Below are 11,794 nucleotides of genomic sequence, written 5' to 3'. Positions count from 1 at the left end.
TGAAAAAATAAAAACACAAATGTATTTAAATTCAGCTGCTATTTTTGCTGAAACAAATTGGTTTACAACTTAGTAACTTTTTCTGAAAATGAAAAAAAAAAAAAAGAATACAAACTACCAATTGAGCTTTATTGGTTTGTTGATAACAATAATTACACAGGTACATCTATAAACAAAAAGAAACGGCACACTTTCACTGTTACCTAAACTTCGCGCGAGTATAGCTACTGCTGGTATGCACCCGGACATCTCTTATAAATGTACAGGTTGTCTGCTGGCATTAAGAGACCAGTTTTATCCCCCCCCCTCCCCTCCCCATCTCATTAGCTTGGCTAAGAAAGCAAATTCCTTTTTTGTTCCATCCGTACAATGTACCATTATGCACTGCATACCGAGATTGCAAACCTCTTTTCACAGCAGCTATACAAAGTTATTGCAATGCTATCACAGAACAGGGACACAACCAACACAGAAGATACATAGTTTGGATAGGGAGAGCTCCACTACAAGGGATTTGTCATTTATTGATCCAATTTCTTCCGAAAACCGTGTGTGTACATGAGGGGAAAGTTTGCAAACATTCTAAAACACTGTTTTTCAGTATAAACAATAAACCAATATGTGACTGTGTCCTTCTCTGCCTCGGCACAGATTACATACACTGTCCCTTTTAAAGCATATGGAATGTAATCCACACAGGCAAAAACACTTTCAGTTGTAGACCAAGTTCCGGTGAAGATGATTGCTTGTTGACATTGTAAGCCATCCTGCACCCCCCCCACCCTGCCGCCCCCGTTCACATTTAAGAACAACGGAACTGAAAACCACTTGAACGTTACGTTGTGGGATGCGATGACATTTCCCCCCCGTCTCCAAATTGACATTTTTTTTTTGTCTTTCCTTAACAAAAAGTGTTCTCTACAATCAGACTACTAAAAAACCTGTATTTAGAAAATAGTTGATAGAAATATTCCCCTGAATTGTACAAGAAAAAGAGGTACAGGGAGCACTGATAAAGATGTGGTTTGAGAGATGTTATTCTGCCTCCTCATCTTTTTCCTCTGCTGCGTCTGTGGCTGGCGCCTGCAACACGCACAAAGAGTTTTCAAAAATGATCACAAAGGTTTACCTTCATGATGCCAACACTGACCTCTTCCTCAGCTTTGGCTTCGCCATTCTCAGCGGGGGCATCTTCTGCCTTCTCCTCGGGCTTGGCCTTCTCCACCTCCTTACCTTTCTTAGGCTTAGTAGCTGCCTTCTGCAAGGGGACATTATTTCAAATTGACAGTAAAAGAGGCAAAAATATCCGTCATTGTTTTCCAAAGTGAAATGTCGTTGCGTTATCGTAATAGTTGTCACGTAATCGATTAATCGTTGCACCTTTCTATGCAACACAGAGCAGTTTACAAGGTAACATACCTTTGGCTTGGGTTGGGGCTCTGGCGTTGCAGGCGCGGCAGTTTTCTGCAAAGATCAACGTGTTGTATTTATGAATAAATGGCAGCTAAAAAGTAAACAGTCAATATGGTGTGTTTATGGACTTACAATGAATCTGCCAGATCTCCTCTTGGGCTGCTTGGTGGGAGAAAAAAAAAAGGCTGATTACTTTGAGTTGTGCGCTTTTACTGACCCCTAGAGGGTGACGGGGATGTTTTCATTCATATAATAAATGAAAATCCGATTGTATATGAATTGATATATGTAATACTGTCTTCCTTACCACTGTTTCAGTTGCCTCTTTATCGACCTGCAAAATAAAGCAAAATATAATTGAAAAAGCACAATCCATGCATTCTAATTAGCTCCTCAATTATTTTCTTAGTTAGAGAGCGTAAATATTGCTGTGGCTATAATTTAATTTCCCACATTGGATGAACAAATTAGCCATCTGTCTTGCATCTACTAAGTATACAACTTTTAAGTGGGCGTGTCGAGGCAGTTTTATGTAGCGGGATTTTTTGCTCCATACAAAAAAGGGAGCCTTGTTTTTGCAAAATATGCCAACAGCTGCTGCGATCACATTAAAACGACCGTCACGGTCGTCTCGAATGAAAAGCCAACAATGCAGTCAGAATGAATGTAAAGGAAGGGGACGAAACTCCGCCCCCTTTTCACATATCCTTTTATTGATAATAAATGAGAAGAACGATCAAGTTGCTGTTTGCGCGTGTTTTTGCTTTCCCGCCATTAATTTGAAAAGGTTTTCGTCCACTGTGTGTCGCTCGGCCCGAGAATCCCGCCCCCCAGCAACAAGAGCGGCGGTGTGCTAACGGAGGCTCGCCATTACATAACCTTCCCCGAGCCGTCTAGCTAACAAGACGAACGCAGTCCAAACAGCTGCGTGTTCACCGCGGCTAATGGCGGCCCTCCGCTAACAATGGCGTTCATATGCAACGAAAGTGATAAATAAAATATGTTCCACATGGTGGCGTGGCCTTAATCCAAAATAGCCCATAGCGAATGGCCTTAACTTGGGTGGAATTCTAACGGATTTTAAGCTTTCTAATGGCAGCAAAAGTGAAACTGAACTATCCTGCGTGACTGACTGCTCGTATGAGACAAATCAATATGCCGCTAACTTTCTCTGCAGAAAAATAAGCCGTCGACGGAGCGCAGGCACCGCAAAAGCGTTTATGTCAACATGCAACCGTGCATTGCATAGTCATGCAGCAAAACCACACAAATTCGCACAAATAGTCGGTAAAATATTATATATATATATATATTTTGACAATGCATCGCGTGATGGGAGCAACAATCTCCACCTAGAAATAAAATCAGGACGACGCGTACAAACTCAAGCGGTGGCAACAAGCGCGACATTTTTTTTTTTTTTTTTTTACATTTGCCTAAAAGTCGAAAGCGAATAAGTAGCAACTCGCGCTCCAACGATCAATTTGTACAAGCAGCAGTCGTGGGTTATAAATGCTGTACTACTGAATGCAAGAAATATCTCGGATTACTCACTTTGTTCCTTTTAGGCATGGTAGATTTGTGAGGGGTGTTTGTGGAAAAGGGAAAAAAACTGCAAAGTGTAACTGAATACGGGACAAAAATATACAGTAGTCCGAATAAAGCTGTACAAGTACAGTCTAATACAGGGCAGCGAGATGATAATGTTCCATTGGAAGAAAACTAGCTCAAACCGGATTGGATTCCCCCCCCCCCTCCCTTCTTATTTAAATCTTATAGTTCCTGCGTGATTGACGACCGTCGACCCGCCCACACCGCCTGCTGATTGGTTAACACAGCGGTCAGCAACGCGATTTCAAACCGGCACTATTTTATGAGTGGATAGCTCACACGTCAATCAACTATTTCGACAAGGTGCTTGTCTTTCTGGACAGCAATCTGCTTTGGGGGGAAAAAAGCGGAAAATGTCGCAAGTTCTGTTTTCAATCTCGCTTGAGCAGTTATTGTCTTGCCGTTTTGTTGGCCGCAATGTTTGGGCGTGCATATGTGAATTTCTTTTCCCGCCTCACCGTGCAATTGTCCCTATAACGGCGAATGGATATTGGTTGGGGATTGAGAGAGGGGTGTGTACTTTCGCAGCCAAGTCTTTTGTATTAGGATTGGGAAAATGGCGACAGGATAATTGTGCTTGTGCAACACCATCTCGCAATGTGCACAGCGACAGCTTCCGCCATTGTGCAGTGTGAACACCAAGCATGACCTAAGCGGCGCTGCGGACTCATTTAATTCGTCATAGTTCCATTTTTGTCGGGGATCTCCTGCACGGTGTCAATGGGGAATAACTAAATGCATTTTCACGTGTCACTCCCTGCAGTGTTGCATTTGCAATTTAATTTTGTGTGTGTTGTGCAGACCGTGCCACACGTGTCACGTGTGATTTGACTCTAAGCAAATGTTGCCATCACAGTATTTAAAATTCAGCTTGACATTGCAACATGTATTTCAATTGGAACACAAAAAAATCCATTCTATTTCCATCCCCACAAGAATGAAAACAACCAATAGTCGCATATTGCTATTTTCTTTTTGAATGCCAGATTCAACCCAGGTTCTTTGTCGCCGGTGCCCCAAGAAATTATTTGAATAATTTGCAACAGAAAAACAATCATCAGTGCACCATAAATAATTTAAACCTAGTGAGTCTAGACTACCTCTTAGACTTTAAAAGGTTTTGTTGCATTTTACCATGGACATTGTCCTGCTCCTTCTAGTGCATTTGTGTTGGTCAGTAGTAAGAGGATGGATGAGTTTCATAACAAACTCAGTAAGATGCAGTAATATATATATTTTTTTGCAAAGGATTAACGGCTTTGAGTATTATTATATTGTCTGTCTTATGTGTTGCTGTACCGTTTGTGTTCAAACAGCTGAGTGGAAAGAAATGCCTGTGAATGGATCAACTGGATGTTTGGAAACGATGCTCTCTCTAATGTTTCTCTACCTCCCTCCCTCACTTCTTCTTTCCCTCTCTCCATCTTACAACCGTAAGTGGATTCAAAGATATGTGCTTTGGTGTTATGAGGGCAATGCCCATGACCTGCATGATAGAAATTCACATGTACAGTAATGAGAGTGAAGTCTTGCCACACAACAACACAGCCTAATAAGATCAGTAACAATAAACCTTAGTCGGCTTTAATCATCGATTAATCAACTGCTGACACGCCAAAAAATAATCCCACATTAAAGTGAGCTCCAAAGGCACGCCTTTTTGAGAACAAACCATTTCATTATGATATATTAGACAATTGGGGCAGTTAGCTGGAACTAATAGCATGAACAATATGTCCTTTATGAAGTAATTTAAGGCGATATATAGATGAGCACAAATGATGAGCTGTGACTGATGATCTCTGGCATAGTGGGACCAAGAGTTACATCCATTATGAGGCCATATGTAAGGAGATCAGAGGGCTTTTGTATTGCTAACTGACCATCCCCCACTGTCTTCCCCTTGTTTTCATGGTTGTTTCCTTTCCCGCCGCGTCTTTACAGGACTCAGTCTGGTGGCATTTCAACTTCATGAAACCACAAATAAAGGCCAGATTAAAATACAGTAAAAAGACATTTGGCACATATATAATATCAATAATATATGTGTGTGCTTCTCAAAAACACCTCTCAAGTTTAAATTTCTCATGTTTACAAATTATTTGCCAGTTTGCTTTATTAAAACGTTTATCACTGAAATATTGGTGCAAAACGCAGCAAAAAAATAAATTAATTAATATCCAAAAATACTGAATTAATTTGGCTTTCATTGTGTTGAATAATACATTTCAATGTGCGTATACAGAATATTGTACACCCAGTATGCAAGTTGATATAAGCACAATGTTATTAGACACCGCCCTCTAGCGGTACATTTTAAATACAGCAGCATCTGAAAAAGGTTTCAATCGCCTTATTAGGAACCATTTTAAGATGATGTGTGAAATTCAAAGCCTGCGCATCAAATACGACCCGACATATAATTATATCCGACACATACTAATTTTAGATGTATATTAATAACCATCCACCGGTAAATAAGATTTATTATCACTACAAGTGCTATAACTCACCGCAACAGCTGAAGCACTGGCCCCGCCCTTACACAACACCTGAATAGTTTTGGGGAGTTTTGACACGGATCTTCTTGACTCCTTTACGACCATTTAAGGTCCTTTTATGTCATAAAAAATGATATATATAAAATAATTATATATGTAAAGTTTTATGAATCTCTCTCTCTCTCTCTCTCTCTCTCTCTCTCTCTCTCTCTCTCTCTCTCTCTCTCTCTCTCTCTCTCTCTCTCTCTCTCTCTCTTCTCTCATGTGACGTCACTTGTCTCTTCTGAAATGACATCCATCACACCCACAGAGGACTTTGCAGTCACTATGGAGAAAAAAAAAGGGCTGGGTTTCAATGACCCTTGTACCCAGCAGAAGAGTTGAAACGGCAAGCTCACCTGCCGGTGTTTCAGGAAATGAAGCTTGGCTCCATGACACACTACAACGGGATTAATAACAAAGTAAGTTTTTATTATACAACCATTTTAAATCATCCTGGAAAATGCTCATTTCAAACAGTGGATATGAGAATTTTGAAGCTCCTGTTGATCAAAAAGAAATTCAAATAAAAATTGGTGCAATCATGAAAAATTGTAGTCCCAGTTTTACTCCACAGAGATCATTTATGTATATTACCTATGTTCTTCAAAAAATTATATCATTTCATACAACCATTCACATTATTTCTTTTGGCATTTTTCAGGTTGAATAAAAGAATGGACCTAGATACGTGCGTCTGGCTCATAGTGTGTGCAACTGGAGGTCAGTATACTCAATTTATTATTTGATGCTATTCTGAACCCCCCAAAAATGTCACTTCAAACTCAGTTACATTTTTGTACATGCTCTTGCACACACAACATACCTTGAGCAAATATGTACTTGAGTACTTGCCGTCATGCATTCATTTGGATTGTTCTGAATAATGGAAAGTTCAGACAAAGTTGACCACTTTCTCTCTCACTCTCTCATTTTTTTTCTTTTTGAACTTTAAAACCGAATATAATACACAAATGACGGAATCACATACATTAGTAAAGTTGGTCATTTTTCCATCATCACACAAACTCTTGTATTATTTTACAAATACGAACTTTTTGTTGCTTTCACTTTCCCATGATGTCATTATTTCTTCAGTGATGGGACAGTTCCAAGTGGAGCCTCTGGATTCTACCGTTCTCAAAGGAACAGATGCTCGATTCACCGCCACTGTGCAGGGAAAGTGGGAGGTCATGACGTGGAACGTCCGAGGTTTTCTGGTCCTCACCTTTCCCCGAAGTGGTAACGTGTCCTCGGCCTCGGAACAATTTTCGGCGTCCATCTGCTCTGCCGAGGACACCAGCTGCGTTGCGTTCACCATCCGCAACACTTCTCGTAGAGAAGCTGGGCCAGTTATTTGTACCGTGCAAGGAGACTATGGATCAAAATCAGCAACGCTACATGTTCAAGGTGCTGTCCATTTATCAACAGCTACATTATTATCATGTTTTATAATTATCAAACAAAAATCTGAGTCAAATTGTTATTCAAACTTCTAAATAATGTTCTTGAACATTTCAATTAAGAGGCCAAAGTGATTTTTTTTTTCTGCTTCTGTAAATTAGAGAGCGGTGCAGTCCAAATCCAAGACGGTGATTTGAAGGTGGCCGAGGATGAGGAGGTGGAGTTCACCTGCGTGACTTCATCTTGGTTCCCTAATCCTGTTGTGAGCTGGAAGCTGAATGGTGGCCCTGTAGATGGCAACCTGTACAACAATACTCATGTGCCTCATGGAGATTCCTTCAACTCCTCCAGTGTCCTGAAGTTTAAAGCTATCAAAAATTCTACTGTGGAGTGTTTGGCGATGCTGCCGACACTAACAAAGCCACTATCCAGCACCGTCTTCTTAGTAGTTGGTAAGAAAAAGAATTCAATTCTCAAATTCTCAATTCTTCTAAAATAATTCAAACGTGAGCAACTATCACATTCGTTCATTTGTTTTCCTTTGGCTAGACCAGAGGTTTTCAACCTTGTTGGAGATACTTGTTTAAAATCCTAACCCTAGTAGGGTTTCAATGTAGGGTTTCATACTAGGGTTAGGGTTTCAAAGTAGGGTTTAAAACTAGAATTAGGGTTTCAAAGTAGGGTTTAAAACTAAGGTTAAGGTTTCATACTAGGGTTAGGGTTTCAAACTATGGTTTTATAATAGTGTTAGTGTTTCAAACTAGGGTTTAAAACTAGAATTAGGGTTTCAAAGTAGGGTTTAAAACTGCGGTTAGGGTTTCAAAGTAGTGTTTAAAACTAGGGTTAGGGTTTCAAAGTAGTGTTTAAAACTAGGGTTAGGGTTTCAACGTAGGGTTTAAAACTAGAATTTGGGTTTCAAAGTAAGGTTTAAAACTAGAGTTAGGTTTCCAAACTAGGAATTCATACTTGGGTTAGGGTTAGCGTCAAATACAAGGCCAGACACGGCCCACCACATCATTTTATGTGGCCCGCAAAGACAATTTTTTTTTTTTTTTACTTTTCTTTCTTTATAAAGTATTAAGTCATATAAATGATTAATTCTGCCATTCCCTTTGACAGTGCCGAAACCTCCAGACTGGACCCTCCTGATAGCTCTGGTTTGCTCTTTTGGAGGTGTTGCTCTGCTATTTTTACTCATTTATGGCATATTCTTTTGCTACAAACGCAAGAAAGAAAAAGGTAAATGGCCACAGTTTGAAAAGTATCTTGTTTAGTTGCATATCATACTGTAACTACTTTAAAGAAAAATAGGCAATAATAAAACTTGCACCTCACAATGCAATATGGTAAGGGCATTTGTTACAATTTAATATTTTGTCATTCCAGAACCCAACTACCAAGATGAAATGACGTAAGGAGCCACTCCGCTTACAATATAAGATTTTATTGTTGGTTCTCTCGAGAAAAAAAAAGTAAAATTTCAGTTTCAACTTTACACATGTCCTCTCCTATTACTGTTCTTAGTAGAAGAGTAAGAACACAGAGCCAGTTGAGCGGACTGAGACCACCTGGACAGAAACAAGGTCGAGTCAATGCAGGTTATGTGACAGATGGTCGAACAAGTAAGCCCGGGGATTACGAAACACTGCACCCAAACTTTCCACAAACATGATTAATAATCGCATCATTGAAACATTCATACCAATCATACCAACGAGCTTCTCCCTTCCCTTATCTGATTTACAGATGTCACTTCAAGTGATCTTTCAGCCAGTGGTTACTCTCACACAACTCCCTCCAATTTTTTTGAGGTAGGTACAGTATGCTTGCATTTATCCATTTCTTTATTTCTGTCTTTATTTATTTATTTATTTATTTAATTTAGTTTTAAAATTTATTTATTCATTCTTTTTTTTTTTTTTTAGATGCCCGATGCTGTTTATAATATCCACACAGAAAACGACTACAACAACGTGGGTGAAGGTTTCAGAAAACACAGACATGCCACTACTGTGTAGAAAGACTAAAAACCTTGGACCCCAAAGACTGAAACAAGTCATGTGTGTGTAGGCTGGACTGTAGAAGAAGAAGACTTCTCTAGGCTTTCTCAGCACACTCATTGTTATACTATGTGTATTTGGAAAAATGAGAATTATATTAATTATATTACTCACGCTGTACAGTATATTACTATCTTTTTTTCGGAGGAGTTCTAATGCATGTTGGACCTTTCTCATCGACTCATGCATGAAAAGGCCACAAAAGCCTCTTCAAGGGGAAAGCAGGTGATTGAAGGTTGCTCCACAGTGTGGAGCTAGAGACTCACTTATTTGTCTTCTCCATTTGAGTGGGAGGAGAGAAAAGAAAACATCCTGTATAAAAGCCAGCATCTCTGTGAGAGGAGCTACCACAGGCATCATTGGAGACATCAGGGACGCTCTTAACTTGACCTACGCACACGTGCTGCAATGAGTGAGGTAGGGTTTCTTTTTAAGAAGAAAAAAATAAATAAAACAGGTTTTCCACATTCAGGTTTGTATGCTATTCCTTTCAGAACATTCTGTTCATATATTTGCTGAATAATTTGGAAAAAATAGTTTGTTTTAATGACGGTTCGGTCAAGTGCTAGATTTTTAATTCTGTGTGATAAGTCCAATTAAAAATCCAATTATTTTAAGCCATGTTTACTGACGCAGTTCAATCAACGCATCAACATTTGAGTGGCCTCTGCAATGTTTACCTGCCTCGGAGTTTAATTATGCTGAGAGTGTCGTCAACGGTTTGTTTCATCATCTAAAGTAGACTTGAGCCCTTTACTACATTAAATTAACTAGATAAGAGTGTTAGAAGTTGCTGATCAGTGTAGAAAAGACATTAAAGTGAGATTGGGAAAAGCATCACTGTTTTGCTGACTTGATAAAATCATAGTGGTCTGTAAGAAAAGGGATTATCTGAAAAATTCAGTGCAGCACATAATGATCAATATATATTCTGTTTTGATCTCCGCGGATTCGAGGCTTTTCTATTTTCCTTTGATAAAAGAAAATATTTTAATCTGAGATTTTCTGTGATTTGTCCTGCAGACCAAACGTAATCCTTCTTCAAAACCATGAACAGATACAACAAAGAAATAATCTCTAATCCACCGAAAGTACCATTAGGCCTTGGTGCTGTCAGTCAACTTCTTAAAGCATGTTTTGGAATGTGGGCTTCTCCTAAATCTGTAAAATGCCTTTGTAGCTTGCATCTTTTGAAAGCCACTGTCACTTCAGGGGCGAGCTGTGCCAGAAGCAGATGCTCATGTAAATTCATCCAGAATACATCAACAATAAGATTTAGTAGGAAAAAAGAAATGCAAAATGAAAAGAGTTATTTTAAGCAATTCCCAAGTATAAGCACTATTTAAATATCCCCCGTTCCAGCATTTGTTACATCATCAAAGATTCACTTTTTTCTATTTGCAAAAACTATTCTAGGACTACATATTAAAAAGATCAAAACCATAGACTGTAAACAAACGCACAATCCTGTTTTTTCCTTGGATATTCTAACTAGTCATGTTTGTTCAATCAGTCCAACAAGCAGGAGTCGAAGACTCACGCTGTCATCCTTATTTCCAGTCTGGTGGTGGAGGGGCTACTGAAGGCTTGTTATGGTGCTAGAATGAGCTGTCTGTGACCCACTTTTGCTGTCTCCTAGTTAAATGTTAATAGATCCTGAGTGCAGCATGGTGTCTTCTCCGGGGAGGTTCAACTATCAGGAGAACTAAGAATAGTCTCCCAACCTATCAACAAACTCACTCAGTCACACTCAGTCACTCAGTCACTGACTCACTGACTCACTCACTGACTCACTCAGTCACTCAATCACTGACTCACTGACTCACTCACTGAGTGACCCTAACCCTAACCCTCACTCAGTCACTGACTCACTGACTCACTCAGTCACTCAATAACTGACTCACTCAGTCGCTCACTGACTCACTCAGTCACTCACTGACTCACTCACTGACTCACTCACTGACTCACTCAGTCACTGACTCACTAAGTCACTCTACTAAGTCACTCACTAAGTCACTCAGTCACTCAGTCACGGACTCACGGACTCACTCACTGACTCACTGACTCACTGACTCACTGACTCACTGACTCACTGACTCACTGACTCACTGACTCACTCACTCACTCACTCACTCACTCACTCACTCACTCACTCACTCACTCACTCACTCACTCACTCACTCACTCACTCACTCACTCACTCACTCACTCACTCACTCACTCACTCACTCACTCACTCACTCACTGACTCACTGACTCACTGACTCACTCACTCACTCACTGACTCACTCACTCACTCACTCACTCACTCACTCACTCACTCACTCACTCACTCACTCACTCACTCACTCACTCACTCACTCACTCACTCACTCACTCACTCACTCACTCACTCACTCACTCACTCACTCACTCACTCACTCACTCACTCACTCACTCACTCACAGGACAGACACATATCAAAACAAATGGTCAAACATTTTCTCTTTGATTGTTTGTGGAAATTGAATTGTCCCTTATTTCCCCTCATTCATCAAATCTGCTCTGCTGTTTCAAATTTGGTGGTGGAGCCACTGGATTAATAATTTAGGTAGCGCTGAGTGAGAGAGTGATGCTATCTGCGGGGAAACAAATCAAATAGCGCGCGAGCAAAATCAAATTCCACCCGACTCGTGCATTCATCTCGGAGAAGAGAGATACGAGGTGGAGTCAGGCCTTGGGGAATAGAGCTGGATGTGCTTTGAGAGTGAACAAATTGAATCTGAA

The 11,794-nt window shown here is 40.1% G+C and overlaps 2 protein-coding genes across 3 annotated transcripts; one reads left to right on the top strand and one right to left on the bottom strand.

Annotated features, from left to right (window-relative positions):
• Window positions 1–108: 108 nt before the first annotated feature.
• On the bottom strand, window positions 109–3,163 carry hmgn1b (high mobility group nucleosome binding domain 1b). 2 transcript variants are annotated; one of them, XM_061298737.1, is made up of 6 exons: window positions 2,968–3,163; window positions 1,721–1,747; window positions 1,546–1,572; window positions 1,420–1,464; window positions 1,151–1,258; window positions 109–1,083 (listed from the first exon to the last, which is right to left on the bottom strand). In XM_061298737.1, the coding sequence occupies exons 1-6, from the start codon at window positions 2,983–2,985 to the stop codon at window positions 1,036–1,038; spliced, it is 273 nt and encodes a 90-aa protein (XP_061154721.1). In that variant the 5' UTR covers window positions 2,986–3,163; the 3' UTR covers window positions 109–1,035. The 2 variants fall into 2 exon arrangements, with proteins under 2 accessions (XP_061154721.1, XP_061154720.1); XM_061298736.1 differs by having other exon boundaries at window positions 1,546–1,575; window positions 2,968–3,161.
• Window positions 3,164–3,223: 60 nt separating this feature from the next.
• Window positions 3,224–9,439, top strand: igsf5a (immunoglobulin superfamily, member 5a). The gene is made up of 10 exons (XM_061298705.1): window positions 3,224–4,457; window positions 5,836–5,986; window positions 6,229–6,287; window positions 6,663–6,974; window positions 7,130–7,420; window positions 8,088–8,207; window positions 8,355–8,379; window positions 8,493–8,590; window positions 8,715–8,779; window positions 8,894–9,439. Exons 3-10 carry the CDS (start codon window positions 6,242–6,244, stop codon window positions 8,984–8,986), a joined length of 1,050 nt encoding a protein of 349 aa, XP_061154689.1. The 5' UTR covers window positions 3,224–4,457; window positions 5,836–5,986; window positions 6,229–6,241; the 3' UTR covers window positions 8,987–9,439.
• Window positions 9,440–11,794: the final 2,355 nt, after the last annotated feature.

Source organism: Syngnathus typhle, linkage group LG15, assembly GCF_033458585.1.
Source record: "Syngnathus typhle isolate RoL2023-S1 ecotype Sweden linkage group LG15, RoL_Styp_1.0, whole genome shotgun sequence".
Classification (NCBI taxonomy): domain Eukaryota; kingdom Metazoa; phylum Chordata; class Actinopteri; order Syngnathiformes; family Syngnathidae; genus Syngnathus; species Syngnathus typhle.
The sequence above is the reverse complement of the archived record's forward strand: the minus strand, read 5'-3'. Positions and strand labels throughout refer to the sequence as shown.

What these genes read in the sequence shown, in the direction of transcription:
- hmgn1b (XM_061298736.1), bottom strand. An exon ending in GGAGATCTGGCAGATTCATT is followed by an intron (nt 1,465 to 1,545) that starts GTAAGTCCATAA and finishes TGATCTTTGCAG; the next exon opens with AAAACTGCCGCGCCTGCAAC. An exon ending in AGCCCCAACCCAAGCCAAAG is followed by an intron (nt 1,259 to 1,419) that starts GTATGTTACCTT and finishes GTCCCCTTGCAG; the next exon opens with AAGGCAGCTACTAAGCCTAA.
- igsf5a (XM_061298705.1), top strand. Translation starts at nt 6,242, where the DNA reads ATGGACCTAGATACGTGCGTCTGGCTCATAGTGTGTGCAACTGGAG. An exon ending in CATAGTGTGTGCAACTGGAG is followed by an intron (nt 6,288 to 6,662) that starts GTCAGTATACTC and finishes TTATTTCTTCAG; the next exon opens with TGATGGGACAGTTCCAAGTG. An exon ending in CACCGTCTTCTTAGTAGTTG is followed by an intron (nt 7,421 to 8,087) that starts GTAAGAAAAAGA and finishes TCCCTTTGACAG; the next exon opens with TGCCGAAACCTCCAGACTGG.